Raw genomic sequence first — 25,543 nt, 5'->3', positions numbered from 1 at the left:
TTAACAACACTCATAAAAGGTTATTCACCAAAGTGTGAATTCTTATGAATATTGAATTCAAAGAGACTTTCAAATTTTGAATGGCCAAAGAGGGGGAAAAAATATTCTGCAATTTGTCGAACTATACAGCAGAGAATCAATTGAAAATTTCACTTAGGAACTGCAGCTACAATTTTAAACTTCACACTAGCAGATTTTGGTAAGGGTTCTTGTTAAGAAAATAAAATTAAAAAAAACAGCTTCTCTTTAAGTTTATGGAGTGCTGCAAGTTTAGTTACTGAGTTTCGATAGTAATTCTGATATCAATTGTAGCTGATGGGGACACTGCTTGATAGAACTTCGAACTCACTAACTGGTGAGTTTAGCTCCTCTGTGGCTAAATTGCCCTATATTTTGTTTTACGGACACAAGTCTCCATCTTATTGACAGGACTATGAAAGCCGACTGGAGGCATTACAGAAACAGATGGATTCCAGATATTTCACAGAGGTCAATGAGGAGGAGGAAGATCCTGAAGATGAAGGTAATGGGGCTTAGTGATAATTGCCAAGGCTGAATGGATTAAAATGTTGATAAACTGATGTGTGCATCTGTAAATATCCTGTACTGAACTGAAGTTAGATTGCTTTTCATACATTTATATTGCCCTCCCTATTTTACAATATAAATATATATGCTTAGAAAAAAATGTTTTTATAGCTCTGTACGGAATAAATGTAGGTGTAGTGTTCCACATCATAATTTACAAATATAATATTAAACGGCTTAGAAGTGGAACTTAAAAATAGGGAAACAATTTTTTTTTTCTTTAAAAATAAGTAGTGGATGTACCCAATAATGCTTAAATTATTGTATAATCATCAACATGGTTTAGTGGGGAGTTTGTTTAGTAGGAAACCAGCGTGTGAATCCTGGTTAGATGTCGTGTCTTGAAACTCTCCTGATTCACTCTGTCCCTCTGCAGTCCAGTGGACAGAACAGGAGTATGACCTGGCACTCTGGGCTTTTCGAAAATGGAAGTGGTATCAATTCACATCTCTGCGAGACCAGCTCTGGGGCAACGCCATCTTCCTGAAAGAAGCCAACGCTATAAGTGTGGAGCTGAAGAAAAAGGTATATTTCATAGTAACTTCATGTATTCTGAATATTCTACAAATTTATTTTTAAAATCTTTAGAATTTCCTTCACACAATGACAACAGATATTTTAAAGAAATATTTGAAATGTTTCGTAGTATGCGTAATGTCAGATTTACATAAAGAGAAACTGGTCAGTGAGCGGCATACACGATGCCCAAACCTAGTGATCTGGCTAGTGTTTCCTTCAGTATCTACCATTTTGGATGAATAAATTACAGAATTAGCACTGTCAGGATGTCTCACTAATGCCTTGATTCAATATTTTTGGATGCACTTTTCAAATGATTCAACATTTTTGGGCCCTGCATTGTTTCAACAGGATTATGTAATATTTTGGGTAGAATACTTTGGAGGACTCTGCCATTGCTGAAATAAAAATGTTTGTGAGTTTACATTTCACCCACGATCCTTGCGCTTCCAGGTGCAGTTCCAGTTTGTTCTCCTGACAGATACCCTGTACTCGCCACTTCCGCCTGACCTGCTTCCTCCGGACGCTCACTCTGAACGTGAGAAACGACCTTTCCCAAGAACCATTGTGGCTGTGGAAGTTCAGGATCAAAAGAATGGTGCAACCCATTATTGGACCATGGAAAAACTCAGGTGTGCATGTTAAAACTTTGATTTCTGACCCAATCTTCTCGTACGTGAAGTAATACTTGGCTTTTCCTTAGCATGCTATGCTGCATTTCAAACTTCCTCCTTTAAATTTGGGGTGTTAAATTCATTCTATAACTATCTAATTTGGCCCATAACTGTCATGATCTTGTTTTGCTCTAGTTAAATTTTATTTCTATAAACATATGTTTTATCCTTGATATTTTTAAACCTTTTAAATTAAATTGTCAAGCATGACATGTTCTGAATAGACGTCTCCTCCATAAGCTACAAAAATAATTACAGAATGCACATTCTACGTATCGATGAGTCAGGCACTTGCATTTTGTCGGCTCTTATTTTAGTTTATATTATGCAATGAGTCACTGAGCTGAATTTATTATTAATTATTTGGGTCTGGATCAAAAAATTTTATGACCCACAGGTCATCTGTTATGTCTTCTTGTAAATATTAATTAGTAACCAGAGTTAACATTTACATACAAATGCTAAGATCTACCCTGATACGATGAATGTCAATTACTTGTTACTTGAAAAATGTTACTTACCTAACATCGAATTTACTTTGCCATTATTCTCTGCTGAAACTAATTCCAATTCAATGTCAGGAACCGCTGTTGCATCAGTAGAAAAAGATAAATATACCAATGTGCACTCTGAGCTCTGGTATTAATAACTTGAAGTCCTTCAAATCTTACCAGGAGATTGTATGATGTGTGGATTCTTTGCTAGAACACATTTATGAGTCACATTTATGATCTGTCACTCAAAGTAAAAAAACAGGACGTTTCTGTTCCAAGAGGTATATTTTCTAGATATGCCAATATTTTTAGGAGCAAAATCTTCTGGTCCAGCATTGTTAAACATATGGTCTAAGCACAATCAATATGCACCTATCTATATAATCACCATATTTTTAACTGCTGTTTTTGCCATAAAGAGAAAGCTAAATTTGAACGTGATAAAACACTACATGTTAAATAAGTGTTTTTCATTTAGTTTATGTTTGACGTTAGTTTAGTTTTTATAGGCTATGTACAAACAAATTATCTTATGTGCAAACTTTTAGGATATGGAAATTTTTGATATGTAGTGGCAAAAGTGAGTTATAAGATGTAATCCAGAATGGACACCACCTAAATGGTTAAGCTTGACATTTTAGTTAGCTATATAGACTGAACAAAAATGATAAGCATATTACCCCAAACTGGGAGAGATCGCATTTAACCCCATCCACTGTAACTCCAAATAGAGCAAGCAGGGTATACACATCAAATAAATAGAGTCCCGGGGAAACATCTGTAATTAATGTAGTACAGAAAAGTGAATCAAGACTGCTTAACGTTGAGTAGGATGATGAAATAAGGTCTTCTTAATGAAAAATGTAAAATAAAATCCATGCTTTTTTTTTTTTCTTTAACAAAATTTACAAAAAAGCACAAGTGGCATAACCCACAATTCCTGGTAAGAGTGGGTCGATTAGACTGCTTGCAAGATGGCTGTGCTTAGGAAAGAAATAAGAAGAGAGAGATTATATGTAGTGGTGGCCATAGAATACTAATGGAGAGCAGCAGGTGTGAAATGGAATGGTGCTTTGGTCTTCAAGATGATGGTGTTTGTCCATGATGTTTTTTTCTGTCTTTAAGTTGGCTGTGAATACTTATTTGCAAATATTTGAAAGAAAAAAATTTGTGTGTGCCGACTTAATAAACAGAGAAAATTTATCAGGATCACAGATTGATTAAATATATATTTCTTGTTTTCCTGAACACATTTTGATATATTGTAAAGTTTATCCATGGTGAGTACTCTACAACTATCTCTTCGATCTTTCTTCCTCTACCTCTCCTCTTTCTTGTTTCACTTTGATTGCCTTTTTTTACCTGTTTTTTTTTTTTTGGGGTGATCCAGAGCCATTATATTTCCAGAGCCATATATATATACAAAACATACAAATGGGGATTCAGGAAACATGAGACACAGGGAAAAAGGAAACTGAATATTCTGAGATATTCTGTTTGATTTTTCCCTTTTTGTTGATCCTTTTCGCATTGTAGCATATATACCTGAGCAAGACCAATAAAAATATACATTGAAAACATAATTAATTATTTTCAACTTTTTTTTACTTATACTGTGTACAGGCAACGCCTGGACATGATGCGTGAGATGTACGACCGGGCAGCGGAACATCCTGCGGGTCTGACTGAAGACTGTGATAATGTGGTGACCGGAGGAGACCCGTTCTATGACCGATTTCCTTGGTTCCGTCTGGTGGGCAGGTAAAAAAATGTTAAATTGGCTCCATGGTCCAGATTTTGCTCTGTTGCTAATTTTTGAAGCTCATAAGATTCTTGTATCAAATAGTAAAATCTATCTCTGGGACAGCAATTACTTGTTCCTTACTTAGCATAACGTGTGAGTTCCTGATTGACTCAGATCCACAGTTCACATCCTTATATGCTGTCCTTCGCCTAATATTATCAGCCTTGTTGTCTATTTCTTCGTCTACTTCTTTTGGAGAACAATTGGATAGTTATTTGATGACTGAATGAACAGAGGATATTCGTAGACATGGAATTTCTGTAAATTTAAATCCCTAAAAATACTACTACTTCCAGGATATATGCAGACTGCCTCTCTGTACGTAGCTATAAAGACCCCATTTAATAACAGCATCTGCCATGTTCCTTTTTACTGCACTTACCGTATGTCAAACATCCAATGACAGAGTTGTATAAATATCTCCAGTCCTTAGTCATTCATAAATATATGTTTCTGACTTTTTGTTTAAATATATATTGCTTTTTGCAACAGCAAAATCCTTTCAGCAACCACCAGTTACATCCTGTAGATTGAGTAAATGTCATTTTTACTAAACGAAGTTGCCCTGGAAACAAATTGTGTAGCTAAAAAGATGAGTAATCCAATGTAAAAATCTAAAAGCTTTACAGGGGAAAAAAATATTTTATTTTAAAATGCCAGAAACAAGTAAGTTTAAATTGCAGGTTATGTACTTACTGGTCTATTTTCTGCCTCCTTAATCCTTGGAGCAGAATGTTCTGCATATCCCTCCTGGAATCGTAGTTTCCTGTATTTTATTGACAACTTAATCCTGTGAGCCTAATTTATTATACTATTCATACATAATAAGGGCATGCCTAGAATTTAGTGACACCAATGCCAAGTCTTTCTCTTGGCAAAACATCCTTTTCTTTTTACACCGTCTGCATATTTTCTACCTTCCATTCTTGATTTTTTAATTTCTCTTCCTCACTTTGTGTTTTTACATTTACAAATGTTTAGAGCTCCCTGTTCTCTACATATTTCTTTTCATGTTACTCTTCAATTTTCTTCAGCCCATAACCTGAATCCTCTGAGTTCTCCAGGCCCTGGTGTGGTTTGACCGGTTATGTCTTGTACTAACCTCCCACCTCCCCCTTTCTGATCTCAGCTCTCCCCTATTCACCACATGCATGAGCGAGAGCATGGCCGAAATAACCCCCTCCCCTACCCTCTCGAGCCCCAGCTCTGAGGGCCCGGGGTCGGCCTTACAGCTTGAAGAGGAGGAGGGTTTGGAGTATGAGGAGGAAGAGGATGATGAACCCCAGGAGAATTCTTGCTGCGCATTCAGATCCGACCCGTTTCACGACCGCTCCCCTCTGTTCAGTGTAGTGGGAAGGTTCGTCAGGTCTGCCCAGAGCATGCTGGGAAGTAACCAGCTCTTTCAGGACAATGCTTGTCCCTTTAGTAGCTCAATTAGCACGATTCACAAATGTAGTCACACAACAATGTTACAAGCTGGCCTGAATTTTTTTAGGTTTGGTCTTTGGAGACTATTTCAAGCAGATCGGCCATATACTTCTCTTTAAGTATTCTAACATTCTAAATAGGTCATGTTAGCCAACATTCTAGAACGGGTAGAAAGATATGAATAAGAAGAGGCAGGTTTAAACATGTAAAGCTAATTAATAGTTTTACATTGCAGCACTAGGTGCAAAAGGGACACAGCACCCAGACTACTTCAATTAGCTGAAGTGGTCTGGTTGCCTACAGTGTCTCTTTATAAATATTCTTTTCACTCCTCTTTTTTCACCCTATTCGTTACTTTTAGCTTGATCAGCAGGAAAATGTGCCTATTAATACAAAATATATACGTAACTTTTATATTGTGTGTATATTTTGCAGTACACTGATTGGCCAACATTTTCCGCCCCTTTCGTTTGTCTGAATAATTATGCCTGTAATAATTGTGTGGACAAAATAAATCCACACTGAAATGCCATATGGACAAATCCCCAATCAAATTAAACAAATATTTATTTTAGCTGAACCATGTTTTTCCACTGAGCACAAATCTATTATCAATATAACAATATTCTTGCTATATAATGGATGTTATTATGTCTCAATTGACATCGCTGATCCCGTGACAGTTTGATAACACAGCTGTGCAGCTAGACCCTGTCTTGTGAGCTATTTTACAAGCTATCCTATGTATATTGTCCATTGTCTAATATAACAACAACCAGAGATTGTTTTGTACTAAGATCTTCAATTTTCCATTTAACATAATTTCGGTTTTGACAGCTTTTGACCCAAGTTTCACAGTTATATTCAAGATGGTTTCTTACCATTGATTTATAAAGAAATAGAATAAAATCTATTCCCGAGCCCATACATTTTTTACGTTGGGCAACACTTTGATGGACCTTGCATACACTAACTGAAAATAATTGCAGCCAATTAGCTTATTAATAATGTGCTAAGCCAAATATTGATCGTCTAAGTAATCCCCTACATCATTCTCACTGCGGATGTACGTTGCATGTATTTCACAAAATGCATTGCCCTGTGTTTCCCTCCATTCTCTTTGTATGCTAATGCCATTTAAATATGCAAACTATAGCCTCAATACTTATTCTTAACATACTTGACTGGCAGTTAGAAATAATCCATTAAAGAGCAAGTTTAGGTTTCTTTGTGATTGTGACCGTCCTAAAGTGTTTTTAGTTAAGCGGTTCATTTGAGCTGGGTCCTCATCAACCTATATACTGCTGCGAAATATATTGGCACTATTTAAATATCGATAATAATAATAGCATAGTAATATCGGATTTACTATCATTATGGAAAAACTGAGCTTTTTTTTGTAGTCTATGGTAGGATTTGTGTAGAACCTAGTGCAGCTGCCATTTATGATTGTTAAGCTACTCTTTGAATCCGAGTGATGGTTTCAGGACCTGTAGTTCAAAACCAGCAAGACACTGTTTGCCCACGTTATTCCTACATTTGGCCCCATGATGGCATTTTCTCGGAAAAGATAATATCCTTTTTCTTTTATCTTTACCATTGATGTGGCTCTGTTTATCTTTTTTTTTTTTAGGGGGGGGAGGGGGGGAGAATAGGGGTTGTAAGGAGGGTGGAGACCATAGTCTGTTATCTATTTATAATTCAGGTTTATTTTTCCCTTGGCCCCAATAAGGTCTGAACAGATGTTCTCTGTGCTCATATGACATCATGTCTATTAATAAAATAAAACAAATTCTGTTTTTTCAAATTATCAAAGTACATTTGCCAGCCCTAATATAACCAGTGTTTATCTTTTAATATCCCTACTGTTTTACTAAGTGAAGCTGATTGTGGTAATAACTGGTGGAATTTTTTGAACTCAATGAGGTATCAATGTGTTCTTTCAAGGAGTCGAGCAGAGTAATCATATTAATATATTATATATGTGCATATAATGTGTTAATATGATTACTATATATATATATATATATATATATATATATATATATCAATATATTACAATCTGTATTCATAAAACATGGGAAACAGATTAAACTGACCCATTTATTACACTAAATACATCTAACTGTTATGATAAATGCAATTTAACAATAGTAATTACACAGAGAACTATTCAATGATAAATACATTTATTATCACATTTAATACCATTAATGTGATTCCTGTGCTTGCTCTACATGTTAACGAAATAACCCAATGGATCAATTGTTGAAAAATGTTTTTATATCAGAAGAGTTCAGAAGATCTTGATTTAGTTACTGTTTCTAGAATACAATACAATACAATAGCTTGAGCAGAGCTCATCCAAAACAGAAGTTGCATTTCTTTGGTGGAATTCAAGGGGATTTCCTCCCACACCACCATGCAGTAGAATGAAAGAGCTGGCTCCTTCTTGTATCTCTGTTTCTTTCTGCCTTGCTCGATTTTCATTTGATTTGTTTTAGGTTTTGGCCGGCACTCCCATACACCTTGCTCTGTTGCTGGCCCCTTCCCCCACACAGAACACTGGGTCTAGTTGGCCCCTCCTCACTGCCTCCAACTCTCCCTCACCTTCACTGTCGATCCACCATCCATCACTGCCCACCATCCAATGCATCACACCATCCCAGTCACCCCATTCCCTGCTGTGGCTGTTCCAAACCCCAGCTGCCCATGGCTGTCCACCCTTAGTATGTTTTCTGTGGCTTGGCAGCTCTTGTTGTGGTGTGAGCTGTACCCCTCCAACAAGTTAATTGCTGTTGTGTCCTAACCACCTCTCTCTTGTTTTCCCTCACCCTTTTTGTCCTCCTTCTTTGACTAACCCATCTTCCTTTTTATTTGATTCTACTCTAAACTACAAAATACATCCCATCATTCTTCATTAAACTTTAAAACTTTATTTTCTTCCTCCTATGACTCTTCTCTTCACCTTTCTCTTTATGTCACTCTTTTTTTTTTAATCATAAAAAATTTCTAATCTTCATTTACCCCACCATACTTTTCACCTGTTTTCTTCCTGAGTCCTTCTTTTTTTTTCTCCCCTGTAACTTCTCTCCCCCCTTCTACAGGGCCTTTGTGTACCTGAGTAATCTCCTGTATTCTGTGCCTTTGGTTCACCGAGTCGCTATTGTCAGTGAGAAAGGAGAAGTCAAAGGATTCCTACGTGTTGCTGTTCAGGCCATATCAGGTAACACCATGTTCCTATACTTGTATCTACTACAGACAGAAGATGTGTGTTGTATCTATATGTGCACCATGTACACTACCTTGGATATAAACATGACATATCTAGAACCATTTTCCAAGATTTGTAGTGTTACAATCTTGAATTCAAATTTATTTTATTGTGTTTTTACCATTTGTTATGCACAACATACCAAACACGTTGAAGGTTCAAAATATGTACTCTGTATTTGTAAAAAGTTCCTAGTAGATTACATTTCTATAGTGTTTTTCATGTTTGGGATATTTTATAAACAAACAATAATTGGTGCATCCACAGACCTTTAACCCCAAATTCCATTGATGCTAATTGGTTGCTACAAAATTCTAAAGCCTTCTATAAAAAGGTCTATTGATTTTGAGATCATTGATGCAATATGTATTAGTGGTGTCACTAGGGTTGGTGTCATCGACTGCAGTAACTTATCCCATCATGGACCTCCTCCTATACCAGACCTAATCAGCGACCATAAAAATACTAGCACCAATGGAAAGATCAGCGCATGCACACATGTGTGTGTAGGGGATGTAGCATGGGGTGGGATATGCCATCTGTGCATTAAGGTGGTGGGGAAGCAACTAATTTCATATATATATATTTTTGTTTTTTCAGTTTATTTTCCCTTACTGCTTATTACCTTGTACCAGAGAGGCTGGAAATGTAGTTCTTTGGTGGTCCATTGGTGAGTTCTTCTCGTCTACACCTTTACAGGATGCAGACCTTGTATATTCCTGTCAATACTTCTGGCTATCTGATGTTAGGGCTTTGCCACAGGTTACCACAGAAATGCTCTAATATTATCAGTGGTAATGCCGGAGCTTGCGAGAGGGATATGCTAGGTCTGCACCTGACAAAGGTACAGACCAGAATCCTGTGCACCTGGAAGACCATGTTAAGTGCACAAATATTAGAAAATGGTTTGCCTCCTTACTGTTAGATGGCTCCTGATTACAACGGGCTGTACTGGCTATGAGGCTTAAATTTTTGCTTTATAGATGTGATGTTTCCATGCCCATGATGAAATATTGATAAATTAATGAATAGTAAACAATAGTAAATATTGATAAATATATGAATAGTAAACAAGCAAAAGACAAGCCTTCATGTTGTATGGCACAATATGATACCTATATTATTCCTTATAAAACCAGTGGACCTAACCACCATTTATTAACTTAAAACAGGGGTGTCTAACTGTTTCTCATATGCTGACAGAGAATAATGTCGTAGTATCCCAATAACATTTGGGTATGGAGCATTTGTCTTTTTGGAAAATTCTAAGGTGTTATTGTAATCTAAATTAATCAACATATTCTCAGATTTCCCCCCATTGGTAAGGTTTCAGGTCAAGCTAACATTTAGCTTATGATAATGGTTTAATTGTGACTGTTTTTAGCTGATGAGGAAGCGCCTGATTATGGTTCTGGAGTTCGACAGTCTGGAACAGCCAAAATCTCCTTTGATGACCAACACTTCCAGAAGGTGAGAATCACACCATGGGATAGTGCAATGTTTATGTGCTCTACTTCTAAAAATCTTTGTATCTATAGTATTCACTAAATAGCAAATTGTGGTGAGCTGAAAATAACCAAGATGGAGGGAATATTTATCTGAAGTGATTTGGAGGGGGAGGGGGGATTGAATTTGGCAATTTTTGTTGTTCTTCAACTTGCCATTATCTGATTATTGTACATAAATGATAGTTGTGTACTTGGGTTACATTTTACTACTATAACTACTGTACCAAATTAAGAAGCTTAGTACATACAGAATAGTACATACAGAATAGCACATGAACCTCGTCCAACCATGCCCAAAATATCTGCTGTTGGACTGCGGTACGATTTGCTGATAATGAATTCAGGGATATGTAATCTAAAAACAGCTAAAAGGAGATTAAACATCCGTTCTTGATTTATCACACCTTATTACAGAGGTCGTAAAATATATGCCTGCTGTAGTTAATTCATACCTGCAAAGTGTCCCTATTTAGGAGGGACAGTCTCTATTTTTGGCCCAAGTCACTCTTTTTTTATCCCTCTGTCCCTCTTTTCCAGGAGCTCCATATTTTTGGTGCGTCTGAGTGTATAACATAGCTCCACACCACACATAGATTCACAGACAGCCCGCACACACAGGTACACAGCCACCTACATGGTCACAAACTTTATATTGTATGTACACATGCAATGACCTTTATATAAGTGAGTGCTTAATCCTACATTTATTGTTTTTAGATATGTCTATAGTAGGGATCTTGCGTATTTGTAAATCTGTTTTAATGTAATAATTTCATTTTCTGCTTTATATTTTCTTGTCACCTAATGGCGGGACAGTTCCAGGCCGAATCGTGCCAAGGAATGACGCGCTCGGGCACTTCACAAGAGGAGCTGCGTATTGTTGAAGGTGGACAGGGACAAAACCCTGACAGTGGCCCATCTGCCGATGAGGTCAACAACAACACATGTGCAGGTGAATGGACACATGACAGACAGTTGTGCATATTGTGTAAGCAATGGCAGAAGGATTGCTACTGTCTGGGTAACATGACTTCTTTGTAAAGACTTCTTTTAAAGGACAGATTTTTGCATTGTGCTTTGAAAGGCATCTAGCATAGGTGGCCGTTAAACTGTGATAAATTGGATCAAGCTCACTTGCTTTTCATGTGCTCATCTTTCCAACTATATATTAAGATGAAGAGGATAAAGAAAGTAAAAGAAAAATCTTGCTGATTATGCTTCAATTTGACCTTAACGAGAATTCAGCTTGTTACTGTTATAGTACACCATGCACGTACCCATTGGCCTGGTGGGAAGGTTGAATTTTATATTTAACTGATTTCTAGCCCTTTTGTGTGCAACATTCATCTTTTAAAGATATATTTTTTGTGCCACACTAATAAATTGCCACTCAACAGCACTGTTAGCTGAGGGGAGGAGGGGGCAGTTAATATTATGCTTCACTCGTCTCCTCCATAATTTTATGCAAACGTACACAAAAATACACTCTGGACCTAGATATCTGGGAAGACGGGATATCTGGGCACTTGATTTTGACCATCATCTCTTGGCACATACCTCGCTATTTATGATATAAGCCATATTTAGCCATATATTCTGATATTAGCCATTTTATTTCAATGTAATAAAAACTGACAGTTACATTAATTGTGATCATTTAAACAGCGTCCATGCAGGCGGCTCTGCTGGATAGTCCTGTGAAGGGTTCTCTTGACCTGTCCGATGGAGGAGGCCACCCCTTGAAATTGGGAAGCATTTTCACATTCAGAGTGACCGTACTACAGGCGTCAAGCATTCCTCCTGAATACGCTGACATATTCTGTCAGTTCAAGTAAGTTTCAATGTAAATTGACGTTGGCAGCAAGCTGATTCATCAAGTAGACGCGCTGTAGAACCTACTCAGACCACAAGGTAGCAGGTTCTATTCCAGGCTATTTCAGTTTAGCCTTTCATCCAAAGTCAATTTGTTAAGTATCATTGACTTCACTGTTAACATTTGTAACCCAGGAAATACTTTAAAATAATAAATTATAAATAAAATCTTTCTGGTAAAACACTTCACTATTAGTGTAATAATATAAGTATTTATCAGATGAATTCTCCATGCACAGCACCATGTACAACTGTGGCTGATTGATGACCACATGTGTAACATATGCAGGAAAGCAAACACTTCCAGCAATGGGTTTTAAAATTGTGTGACATTCTATTATCACCAGGTACCACTTAATGAAGCCTTCTCTATGCATTACTAAAAATGGCCCACCATAGTAGTATTGAATACACAAAACATATCATTGTGATTATAGTAATTATTTAGAAAGATAACTCACATCTAATTTAATTGGCATTTACAAAAATAAATCCAATAATTAGAAAGTGTGTAGAAGGATTAAGCACCAATTTTATACTGCAGGCCTCCATTCACAAATATGTTTAGTTTTATTATCCTCTATCTTTCTAATGTTGATGGCAATTCATTGAAATTCACTTTTCAAAATTTGCTCAATGAAACCCTATAACTGAATATGTGACTTGTTCTCTTTTCACGTTAATGTTATTCCAGTTTCATACATCGTCACGATGAGGCATTTTCCACAGAACCACTGAAGAACACAGGCCGTGGACCACCTCTCGGATTCTATCATGTCCAAAACGTAAGCTCTTGTAAACCATCTAGTAGAATGTGATTGGTACTTATCAGGGGCGGACTGACACCTCACAGGGCCCTCGGGCAGTGGGTGATCAAGGGCCCGCCCTCCTGGTCCTGGTACAAGGTTTTCTGGTTCCCTGCTATTCTTCTACCCCTTCTCTCTGGTGCTTTTACACATATATTATGTGTAGGCTGCCCAGCACACAGAATGGATGTGTGAGAGCCACACATCCCTGACTCCCACATCCCCGAGTGCCCCCCAAAATGGCCAGATTTACTTTTAAGGGGTTAATCCAACCAAAACCAGTGTTTTAATAAACACTGTTTTAGATGGAGTAACCCTTGCTGGCGTGCCTCCCCAGCAATTAAAATAAAGCAAATTTAATTACACACTTCCACTAATTTTGCTTTGGACATCACAAGCAGCATCCCCCACATGTACAACCTTACAACTAGCCACATGTGTTTGGAGTCTACTTGTGGGGTTGCGTGTGTGGGGATGTGGTTAGTGATGTGTTCCTGTATGTCAAAGTGTTGTGTTAGATTAATCCTCTCTCTTGTTTTACCTATTGTACAGCGCTGCAGAATATGTTGGCGCTTTATAAGAGATTGTAAAAGTTGTGTGTGTGTGAAGGCTGTGTGCAGTATTGCAATGGTGGGTATGCTGTTTGTGATGTGTATGTGAAGGGAGGCTGCATGTCATTTTGTATGTGTGGGGATGCTGCTTGTGGTGTGTCTATACAGTAAGGCTCCTTGTGGGTTTTTGCGTGTGTGAATGGGGCTATTTGCAGTGCATTATGTGAGTAGAGAGGGCTGGCTGTGTTGCAGTGTGTGTGGGATAGAATCTGTAGTAGGCATCTGTTGGTTACTGGGGCTGTAATGTGTGTGCGTGTTTGGATAATAGAGGTTCTACTGTGTATAAGTTGGATAGTGGCTGTAGTGTGTGTGTAGGGGGATAAATGCTGAAATAGGTGCAGGGAGGCACAGGGGCTGTGGTGGGCACTGTGAGGCGCGGGGACTGAGGTGGGCGCAGGGAGGCACGGGGACTGAAGTGGGGGTGGGGTTGGACAGAGTATGAGGTGGGACATAGATGTTGTGGTGAGCTCAGGAAGGGACATAGGGGCTGTGGTGGGTACTGAAAGGGATAGGAGCTATGGTAGTTGGAGGTGGCATAAGGGATGTGGTGGGAGCATAGGGGCTTGGGTGGAAACATGGATAGGTAGATCCTGGGGTGAGTGTTGGGAGGAATGGTGGCTGAGGTGAGTGCAGGGGGGGTGAGGTGGGTGCAGGAGCAGCTGTGGTGGATGCAGACGGGGCTGAGGTGGGTGCAGGGGAAGCTGTGGTTGGTGTAGGGACACAGGAGGCTAAGGTGGGTAAAGGGAGAGCTGAGGTGGGTGCAGGGGGAGATGTGGTGTGTGCAGAAGGAGCTGTGGTGGGTGCGGATAGACAAGGAGCTGTTGTGGGCACAGGATGGGACATAGAGGCTGTAGTGGGCACAGGGAGGGACATAGTGGCTGTGGTGGGTACTGGAAGGCATAGGAGCTATGGTAGGTGGAGGTGGCATAGGGGCTGTGGTTGGTGCATAGGGGATTAGGTGGGTACAGGGATAGGTAGATCCTGGGGTAAGTGCAAGGAGGAATGGTGGCTGAGGTAGGTGCACGGGAACTGAGGCAAGTGCAGGGGGAGCTGTGGTTAGTACAGGGGGGCTGAGGTGGGTGCAGGTGGAGCTGTGGTTAGTACAGGGGGGCCGAGGTGGGTACAGGGAGAAAGGGGGCTGAGGTGGGTGCAAGGGGAGATGTGGTGTGTGGAGGAGGAGCTTAGGTGGGTATTGGGGGCTGAGGTGGGTACAGGGGGGCTGAGGTGGGAGCAGAGGTGGGTACTGGGGGCTGAGGTGGGAGCAGAAGTAGGTACTGGGGGCTAAGGTGGGTAAAGGAGGTTGAGGTGGGTAATGAGGGGTAGAGGTGGGAGCAGAGATGGGTACTGGGGGCTGAGGTGGGTACAGGGGGGCTGAGGTGGGAGCAGAGGAGGGTACTGGGGGCTGAGGTGGGAGCAGAAGTGGGTACTGGGGGCTGAGGTGGGTAAAGGAGGTTGGGGTGGGTAATGAGGGGTAGAGGTGGGAGCAGAGATGGGTACTGGGGCTGAGGTGGGTACAGGGGGCTGAGCTAGGAGCAGGTGGGTACAGGGGGCAGAGGTGGGTACAGGGGGGCTGAGGTGGGTACAGGGGGACTGAGGTGGGTACAGGGGGGAGCAGAGGTGGGTACAGGGGGGAGCAGAGGTGGGTACTGGGGGCTGAGGTGGGTACAGGGGGCTAAGGTGGGTACTGGGGGGGCTAAGGTGGGTACTGGGGGGGCTGATTTGGGTACTGGGGGGGCTGATTTGGGTACAGGGGGGGCTGATTTGGGTACAGGGGGGCTGATTTGGGTACTGGGGGGGCTGATTTGGGTACAGGGGGGCTGATTTGGGTACTGGGGGGGCTGAGTTGGGTACTGGGAGTGGCTGATTTGGGTACAGGGAGGGCTGATTTGGGTACAGGGAGGGCTGATTTGGGTACAGGGGGGCTGATGTGGGTACTGGGGGGGCTGATGTGGGTACTGGGGGGGGGGCTGATATGGGTACTGGGGGGGGGCTGATATGGGTACTGGGGGGGGCCTGATATGGGTACTGGGGGGGGCCTGATATGGGTACTGGGGGGGGCCTGATATGGGTACTGGGGGGGGGGCTGATGTGGGTACAGGGAGACAGGGGGGTGAATTACAATTATAAGAAGCTTACCTGTGCTGTATGCCAGGCTGCTCCAGCTCCTTATCGTCCAGTGCTCTTCAGGCAGGGCAGGAAGTGATGTCACTTCCTGGCCCCGCCTCTTCCTCCTCACACACAGCACCGCACGGCTGGAGACCTGGCAGCAAGAAGTGAATACTTACTGCCAGGTCTCCCTGAGAGAGGGGAAACGGGTGGGGGGGGTTAACAGAGTGATATGCTGCAGGGGTCCTGCAGCATATCACTAGAATAACGGAGAAATCATGTTTCTGGCTGAGGAGATCTCTGATCTCCTCAGCCAGAGCATGACTGTGCTGCCGGGCCCCTGACTGCCTCGGGCCCTCGGTCCATGACCGATCTGCCCGACCTGTCAGTCCGCCCCTGGTACTTATAGAATTTGAAGGCTTTCAGCCACACTTTTATAATTGTGCTTAGACAAGAAACGTTTTATTATGTTGAATGATAACCAACCAAATGATAGAGGTAATTGAGAATTTTCGAGTAGATGACAGAACCTCAAAGCCAGAAGCGCTGAATACCCATAAAAAAATATTCTCATTAGTGCAACTATGCGATATACTAGTTATAAGGAAACATGTTCTGGACCTGTCTCCAGAAGCTTCCAATCACTGCTATTGAAAAAAAACATACTAATAGTTTTGGCCCTGTTAGTTCTAATTAGATCAGTCACTTAAAGTCTTAGACAAACTCAATTGTGCCAACCAGACTGGGGCTTATGTAGAAAATGACTCATTCAGCTATTTAACGTGACTCATTTGTGCTCATATAGTGATAGTCACAGGGGAGACAATTAAAAACCGTACATCATGGACCGAGTGACATTAGGTAGGCAGTAGAGACTGACTCATCAAAGAAAAACTGAATCCAGAAAATGTTTGATATATGAGAGACCATATATACATTTATAAAAAAAGTGAAGAACAGAATCCTATCAAGGGAATTTGAAAGAATTACAAAAACTGCACTTATGAGTCATTGATTAAGACAAAATTTAAATCTTGCGCAAATGGCCCTTCAAGTAGCCACTTTGGAAATCAGAAATTTGAGCAGCATTTGACTGTGTCGGTGTTTCCTCTGGTCATGTATGTTATGAGGGTTGATAGTTCCAGAGTTGTGTGGTTTGATTTGTATGTGCAATGTATAGGTCCTTCGAGAAGTCATTGTACTGATGAGAGAAATACTGGTAATTACATGATATTAACCACATGTAATACAACATGTTTTGTAGTTAATTTACTTTATTAATTCTATGGTATTTTTTCAGGCCTTTACACTGACTAAGTGGATTAGTAAGTCTTATAGTTGTTTCTATATACAATTTGTCAAATGCTGATGGGCTCATAAATCCCACTGATATAAACATATCTGCCTATCTCTAGTCCATATTCATGCTGTGGTAAATCACAGATAAATCATGACAGCCAGTGACCACATTCAAATAGAAATAATGTAGGAACTTGTGCAGTTAATGTCAGTAACACTGTGGGGTACAATCTGCCAATAGTATCTGGTTAATTATGTTTTTTGACTTTTAACCAGTATTGGGATTTCATTGTTAATCTTACAATGTTGAGCATGACAGACCAACATGGCAAGGTAAAAACTACAACAAAAATAGTAGTTTTGCAGGGGTTTAAGATTACATCACAGGTTGAATTTTCCAGCCTACCAAGTGACCGGTGGGTAATTAACCTAGTATTTTCTATATGGATATTATTATTATTTTATTTTTTATATAGTGCCAGGAAATTCCATAGCGCTGTACAATGGGATTGCACTGTGAGTGTGTGTGTTTGTATTCAAAAGTACTTTTCGGGGGGTGGCGGAGCTTGCCTGCAAAGGCAAGCAAACTCCATCTCTTTAGGCTCCAGCTAACCTCATACTAGTCCGTGGCAAATTGGGCGAACCAGGGACCATCCAACTCCGGCACTACCACCCTCAGTTCGGAGAGTGATCCCGCATCATCGATGCCCTTCTTTCAGCTGCCGAAGATGGCTAAACCTAAGCACAGGTCTGGGGCCTACAAAGCACCGGCCTTTCCTAGCTGGTACACGCTTCTTGGCAGATCGCCACTTACCAGTGATGCTGAAGCATCACCACAGCCCCTACAGAGATCCACAGCCACTCCAGCGGACATGAGGCGCAAGCAGCAAAAGCCCTCATACGGAGACCTCCCAGACACTCGGGACATAAGCACCATGCTGCAGAAACCGGCGCCATCCAAAATGGCGGCCGAGGAGAACATGTCCATGACGGTCTCCTCGGACCAGCTGGAAAGCAATGGGACATAGCCTACTCGAGAGCTGGATAAGGCAGTCTCAACACACTTCGACTCTCTGACCAGTAACCTTGCGACCAAGCAGGATCTACAAAACCATTGCTTGACATACAGAAATTACTGGCAGCTGATATAGCTGTTGTTCAGCAAGTCACAAACCGCATCAGGGCCACGGAGGATGACATACAAGACATCCGCACAGAGATGGCCAACATGAAAGACTCCCTACACAAACTCCAATCTACTCATCAGGTATTTACTTGCAGCTTTCAGCACTAGAAGATCGCCACAGGCGTAATAATGTCAAGATCCGCGTGGTCCGGGACACAGTTACGGCCGAGGAACTGCCCCATTACCTGCGGCGCCTATGGCCTCAGTGCTACCACCCCCAGTGACAAGAAAATTCACCATAGATGGGGCATACAGACTGCCTGGTACCACCAAGACACAAACTGCTGCCCCCAGGGACATTATACGCCGTTGTTTGTCTTCTCAGGACAAGGGACACATGTTGACAGCTCTGAGGGGCAAAACTCCATACACTTTTGAGAACCCCCAGCTGACGGTCTTCCAAGACCTCACAAGAGCCACCCTACAATAGCGTAGATCTCTACAACACATCACACTTCATGCTCAGCTGGGAATGAGTACAGATGGGGGACACCAAGATCCCTACTGGTGTCACAAAAAGGGACCACGCAAAAGCTTGTAACTGTCACCGAAGGCCCAACATTACTGACCGCACTTGGACAACTTGTGCCTACCACCACCTCATCTTGGATGCCAAACCCTAGAGTCTGGGACTCGGCTCATATCATGCCATTTGTACCGAGAACTGGAGAAGATGCACCTCCGCCAACCTGACTATGCATGAAGCTACAGCAACTTACCTTAAATCTGCGGTCTCCAAATATCAGGAACAATACAGGATGGTCCAGGAAATATATGAATTCGCTAATTTTATTTAAGTATTTCTGCCACATCAAGACAAAACCTCTTAGGTAAGTCCTACACTAACAATTTACCTTGCTTCTTTAAGCTGAAGGCAAAGGAAATTTTGCCTTGGCATAGCAGAGATACTTCCAATAAAATTATAGAATTCCTTATATTCCTGGACCATCCTTTCTTGTTCCTGATATTTGGACACCATATTCCTTGGTGGAGAATATATCATATATGCTTTGAGGATTGAGCAAAAATTTAATTTTTTGCTCCACATTTGTGAGTACATATTCAACTACTTCTTTTTACTTTTTGACTACAGGGCGCACAATATTTAATTCTGTTTTTATCCACATATTACTATCATGAGGACCCTTACCACTGACATATCTAAGATAAGGGATTATACCATTTCACGCCATATAATAGGAGTCATCTTTAGGCTCCATAAAATGTAAATGCAAATTCATATACTATACCCTCTATACATACTATACCTAATATACTACACTAAATACCGGCGTTTATTCTATATAGCATATATAAAAATATATATATAACAAGCGCTCAACTGTTAAGGGTTAATTTTGTGAATTATGCAGTTATAAAAGTGCAGGGTACTAAATGAGTAAAAGTGACCTGAATCCCCTACAGGTTAGCAAATACCATAAAACAAATGAACCCATAGCACACCAAGAAGTATCGCGCCAAAAGGTTATATTCACACAATGCATTAATAGACATATATAAGTAATTAAGTGCAAACATACGGAGTATTCACCTTAAAACTAACCACATATATAGGCAAACAAACTGCTCAATGCATTAACCCAGTGTAACAACAGGTATACTGACCCGAGCTCGAGACCAGAACACCCTGACATTTTGGCAAATTCGCCTTCCTCATCGGAGATCCCTTGATCAGCCACCTTCTGCTCCCTGCTACAAGCACTAGAACCCTGTCATTCTTCATTTGCATTATAGATATTTGTTTTTCCCTTGTGGCACATTGAGTGACTGCTTCTTGATTATTATTTTTTTATGTGAACTTAGGAAACACTTCCTTAAAAACTACCTGATTTCCGCTTTACTTGGCATTCATTATACACCCTTCTTGTTCACGTTGTGTACCTAATAAGTGCCACTTTTACTTGAGACAGATAAAAGCTTTAGGCTCCTTGAAAGCTACTATCCTGCAAGCATCGTTTAAACCTACTCTTGTCCTAAGTGATAAATTGATTGTCCTGTCTTACATATCATTGTTGTTATTTTTATAGATAGCAGTAGAGGTCACGCAATCGTTTGTGGAGTATGTGAAGAGCCAGCCAATTGTATTTGAAGTGTTTGGACATTATCAGCAGCATCCATTCCCACCGCTGTGCAAAGATGTGCTCAGGTAATGTTCATGCAGACTTAATAATTGTCTGCATACATTCGCATTCACTTAGCCTTGTGAAGTAAGGTTGAATTGGAGGATTGGGAGACAAACAACCTCTCCATATGTAGCTGATGGTTCATGTACTTTTCAGATGATATGCATTATCATTTTTTCTTATCTCAACCAAGAGTTGAAAAATGTACTTTCATGGTTATGTCCTTTTGGGCACAATGTTTATTTGGGATGTTGGGTGTAGAGCACCCTGCCCTTTCCCTTTGGACAGCATAGGAGTTACCTATTCCATATTATGTATATATAGAATGGTAATTGAATCTACAAAATATAGAATCATTTTTAATTTGGGTACATTAGTTTAATTTTGTTGTTTCAAAGTTTTTCAAGTTGTCCAAAATTTGTGCACAGATCTCTTTGGTTTGCCCAAAATTCGGTAACATTTTTTTTTGTGATTTTAAGACAACCATTAATTTCTATGTAAAAAATACAAAATCAAAACAAATGTTGTTACTTTTAATTTGCCAGTTAAAGTAACATTTGCACTAATTTTCAGTAAAAATAAATATGTAATTAAATATAAGCCCATGGGGGTCAATATGCCCCCACAGTAGTACAAGGGAGGTTTTATCATCGCCTATGCCCCCACTCAAAATGCTGTGTGCTAAACATTGAGCAGCCAGTGGCTCATTTTTTCATTCGTTCTTCTCTGATTTTCTGTTCAGTTGCCGAAATTAATAAAAAAGACAATTTTTGTTCATTTTCATCTTCATCTGAAAATGAATGCACAAGTCTAATAGATATTGAGATGAACTTATTATTCCATGTGCAGTGGAGCATTTTAATGTGAATTTCAGTGTGTGTCGTCAACACCGAGTATCCATGTGTACTTTGTTGAAAGAAGGGCATTAAGAACATAGCTGTCTGTTATGTTGATGTGGCTAGATATGACAAAACAACACAATGCCTTATTAATGCGACTTACAAAGTATTTTTGGTTTTACAGCCCCCTGCGATCCTCCAGACGCCTCCTCCCCAGAGTCATGCCTTTGTCCAAACCAGGTACGTTGCAGAATAGACAGCATTCTGTGAGTTGGCTCTAACACATTACCTGCTGTCATAGGGCATGTAATTAGGAAAATGAAAACCCCACTAATGAAAAGGTTTCTCTTACTTTAAAGTTGTAGGTAATTGTTTTAATTTTGTCCTGCTCAACATTCTGTTACTTTTTTAATAATTGAATTTTGAAGGTATACATTTGAAATCACGTATGACAATGTTAGTAAAGCTCATCTGAGCTCAAATGTATCAGTCCATTAATGTTCTTCATATGAAATATACAAAATGACAACATTTATTTTGAGTGGTACGTAGCTTTCTGTCACTATTTTGTTGTAAACAAGTGTTTTTTTTGTTTTATGTTTTTCAATGTAATTCAATTTTTTTGTATGCACTTAGTGATGCCAATCTAACTTCCTGCCATTTTTTATTGTTTTTTTTTTCCATTCTTCACATGTGCTTCACAGACATGCACACCCCATTTATCCCCCCAGTCCTGCACCCAACCTTCCGTATGCTCAGTTCCCTGGTCCCAATATTGTCTGCTGATGGTGGTCTCACCGACACTTGTGTTTTAAGCACGGTAAAGAGACCACACCTCGACCCTTCACTACTGAGGATGGGTGGGGTCGTGGTAAAGGCTCAGAAGCATGGTGCGTGATGTAAACCAGAGCATCCATATAGTGTATCTTACACTTCTTTTCTCTACTTCCTGCATGTCAACGTATCTCTGACCTTGGTTATGGGTGCGTCTTTTGGACCTACAAAAGATTTCTAAATCATTATTTGAACTTATTGAAGTTTTCATGCAGCAAATCTTCAGGTCTAGATCTATCAGATGGAGAAATAAACCAGATTTGTTACTCTAGTGGAAAAATTACACTTGTTATTAGTCTGATCCTCTGGGTTTAAAGTCTCATGATTCATTTTATAATTGTTTTAAAAACAGTTGTAATGTTTTCGCTGTATATGTGTCCCCTGTTTGGCCCCAGCTTGCTGCAGAAGGCTTTTATAAGAAGTTGCTCTACCTCTTACGTGGGGTGATCTTTTCTTACCGTTCATTCTCAGCTACTGTGTACTCTCTGTCTAAATGGATGGGTCGTCTGCTCCTCAGACATTGCCTTTCTCTTTATGCTGAAGTTTGTACCCTTAGGCTCTTATTTTGACAATGATATGCATCTTTATATTGTTTGTGTGCCAAGAATAAATATATTTGTGGACATTACGCAGGTTCACGCCAGACCAGCCTCTGTAATGGAATTGATTTCCCCCCCAAATAGCCAACATATAATTACATTTGTGAGTGTTGCGGATGAGTTAATTAATTTATTCTATGTCTCCCCTCCCCCCCCAGCAACACATGAACACCTGCCTAGTAAACTGATTTTAAGGTCAGTTGTTGCCATAGGCTTGGGTGTCCAAACTACAGAATTACAGGATTTGCACTTATAACACAATAAATTATGGTATTTCCATAATTCTTATTATAATAACTTGACCATAAAGGCGATTGTTTGAATGTTATCTCCCAACACTTTCTGAATGTCTCCTGTCTGCATTTTGATTCTGCTATTAATATATTCTGATGCTATCTAAAAAGTAGAATTTTTCTTATTTATTTTTTTAATTTCCTGTCTCTTCTCTATGTAAATCTGTTTTTCTTTCCCTTAGTTCCTGCCACAAAGTTAACCAAACAGCAAGTACCAAGCACCGGTCAGTGCCATTGCAAATATGACTTGATGGCGTTCTTTCAAATATGTGAACTTGAAGCAAACGGAGAGTGAGTGACTGTTTTTTTTCTCATTTGCCCGTTAACTCAATTTGATCTTGGATTTTCTTCACACTGTCTGTGTGTCTGTCTATCCATAATGTCCTATTTCATCACCCGGCTCTGTCTTCAAGTTTCGATTCTCTCTCTTAAGTAGGGCTAGTCCAACACAACTTTCTGATCAACCTCACAGCTTTTTGCTAAGAAAGTGCTATTAACAACCATAATTCCATATAGCATAATTACATAGTTATATAAGCTGAAAAGAGACGTGTGTCCATCAAGGTCAGCCTCTCTCACAACTGTTTTTTGCTGTTGATCCAAAAGAAGGCCAAAAAAAACCCAAAACAGTTTGAATTTTGCTAATAAAAAGTACAAATGAAAATAAATAAAAATTTAACTAATACAAAAAATTCCTTCTTGACCCCAGAATCGCAGTCAGATGTATCCTTGGATCAAGAAGCTATTACCCTATAGTTAAAAAAATATATAATTGAATAGTACGTTGTTGCAAGTATGCCTCTAGTTGCTGTTTAAACATCTGTACGGACTCTGATAAAACCACATTTAACCCCTAAGGACCAAACTTTTGGAATAAAAGGGAATCATGACATGCCACACATGTCATGTGTCCTTAAGGGGTTAATGAAGGCAAATTGTCTGTTTTGGGAATTAGTTACCAGCATTGGCATTACTGCACTCTCCATGTTCTACCATACATTTACATCAAGACTTTATATATTTTTCTCTGACAGCTACATACCAGTGGCCGTGGACCATGGAGTTGGATTACCATGCCATGGGACTTTCCTTCTCCATCAGGTACCTGTGATTTCTATACATTGGATTTTCACTGTATATTTTTCACCCCAACATTTTTGACTGATTATTTTCCTATCTCAGGGCATCCAAAGACGCATTTCTGTGACATTGGTTCATGAAGCAGGTGCAGAATTGAAGTGGCTGGAAGTGCGTGAGCTAGTAGTGGGTGAGTATACTATCAAACAATGTAAAGTTTAAAACCATGTTAAAGAAAATACTAAATATGCAGCATTTACAGTCTCATTAGTTTTGATCAAGTTTATTTTGTGTTTTGTCCATATAACCTTTATTAAACTTCTCCATTTTTATATTTAAAAGTTGTTGTTTTTTTTTTTTTTTTACAAATGTAGTCATTTTTAAACAAAACAAAAAATCACACTACCAAGTTTATTTCCAAAAAGTGAAAATTCTAAGTGAAGTTAAAGTGATTTTCAAATTTAAAGTGGCATTGTCACTTTCTGGGGATTTTGCAAAGACCCCTGAGGGTGACATCGCCATTGGGGGCCCGGATACTTTGCCTCAGTATATCTCTTGAGTGTTTTGAAATTTCAGTTGAAATTGAAGGTTGAAAGGGGGGACAGTGCCACTTTATGACTTAGACTAACCGTAGTGAAAGCAAAGCTTACTTAGAGATTATTTTCCAGTTTGGCTATTTTGACTTGCACTTTGAATTCTCAATTTAGCAAATAAACCTATGGTTTTTTAACATGAAAACAGAAAAAAAAGACAAATTGTTAAATTAGCTCCTAGTGGAAATGTAGTCTGTATTTTGTTTGACATACTCTACTTTGAATAAATTCATAACAATTGTATTTATTGTTTAGGAAGTGCCTTTAAACCCATCTCTTTAGGAAAGCTTATGGCCTCCCAGAGTAACCTCTACCTCACATACCTGTCTCTTGCTCTCTCCTAAATGATAGAACCCTACCCTCTCCTCCAGCTCTGCATCACTCCCACCTTATTTGATTGCTATTTCCTGTCCTAATGTGTTTTATACCCCACCTCCTATAGACTGTAAGCTCGTTTGAGCAGGGTCCTCTCCAACCTATCATTCCTGTAAGTTTTCTTGTAATTGTCCTATTTATAGCCAAATCCCCCCGTCTCATAATATTGTAAAGTGCTATATAAATGGCAATAATAATAATAATTTATAGCCCTGCCCATTTCTAGTGCTTTTGCTTTGCCTTTTTTAGGTACAAAGTTTATATTGCATATGCAATAATGCATAACATTTCGGAGTCATAGATTCATGGAGATATCTACTAGAATAGCGAAATACTCATTATAGTTTAATTAGCAATGTTCTAGTATGGCAGGCTATTATTATTATTGCTATAATTTATATATTCTGCAGTGCTTTACAATTTTATCCTGACGATATATTACAAATATTTGACAAACAATTTAAAGCGAGGAGGAACAAGATGTGAAGACCATCAAGTTGCAAACTTTAGTCCAAGTTACTGAATTGCAAAAAAAACTCTTACACAGCCAACATACAGATTTTTTTTTTCATCTTAATGCTGGAGCTAGCAAACCATTCGTCTTTTCCAGACAACTCACG

At 39.7% G+C, this 25,543-nt stretch overlaps 1 protein-coding gene across 12 annotated transcripts in view; it reads left to right on the top strand.

Moving 5' to 3' along the window:
* The window catches only part of KIF1A (kinesin family member 1A), a 143,885-nt gene that overhangs the window by 84,955 nt on the left and 33,387 nt on the right, over positions 1-25,543 (top strand). For 6 of the 12 annotated variants that reach the window (XM_063442403.1, XM_063442401.1, XM_063442400.1 and 3 more), the window contains exons 22-35: positions 430-523; positions 965-1,113; positions 1,561-1,739; positions 3,899-4,036; positions 8,615-8,733; positions 10,166-10,251; positions 11,106-11,241; positions 11,955-12,120; positions 12,856-12,946; positions 20,218-20,336; positions 21,337-21,392; positions 23,061-23,169; positions 23,913-23,979; positions 24,061-24,145. In XM_063442403.1, coding sequence (XP_063298473.1) covers positions 430-523; positions 965-1,113; positions 1,561-1,739; positions 3,899-4,036; positions 8,615-8,733; positions 10,166-10,251; positions 11,106-11,241; positions 11,955-12,120; positions 12,856-12,946; positions 20,218-20,336; positions 21,337-21,392; positions 23,061-23,169; positions 23,913-23,979; positions 24,061-24,145 — 1,594 coding nt within the window. Of the gene's footprint in view, positions 1-429; positions 524-964; positions 1,114-1,560; positions 1,740-3,898; positions 4,037-5,208; positions 5,437-8,614; positions 8,734-10,165; positions 10,253-11,097; positions 11,242-11,954; positions 12,121-12,855; positions 12,947-20,217; positions 20,337-21,336; positions 21,393-23,060; positions 23,170-23,912; positions 23,980-24,060; positions 24,146-25,543 lie in introns of all 12 variants that reach the window. The other 6 variants (XM_063442399.1, XM_063442397.1, XM_063442395.1 and 3 more) reach the window with 2 other exon arrangements.

The sequence above is a fragment of the Pelobates fuscus genome, chromosome 2 (genome assembly GCF_036172605.1).
Source record: "Pelobates fuscus isolate aPelFus1 chromosome 2, aPelFus1.pri, whole genome shotgun sequence".
Classification (NCBI taxonomy): domain Eukaryota; kingdom Metazoa; phylum Chordata; class Amphibia; order Anura; family Pelobatidae; genus Pelobates; species Pelobates fuscus.
This window is presented reverse-complemented; position numbering and strand designations above follow the sequence as displayed.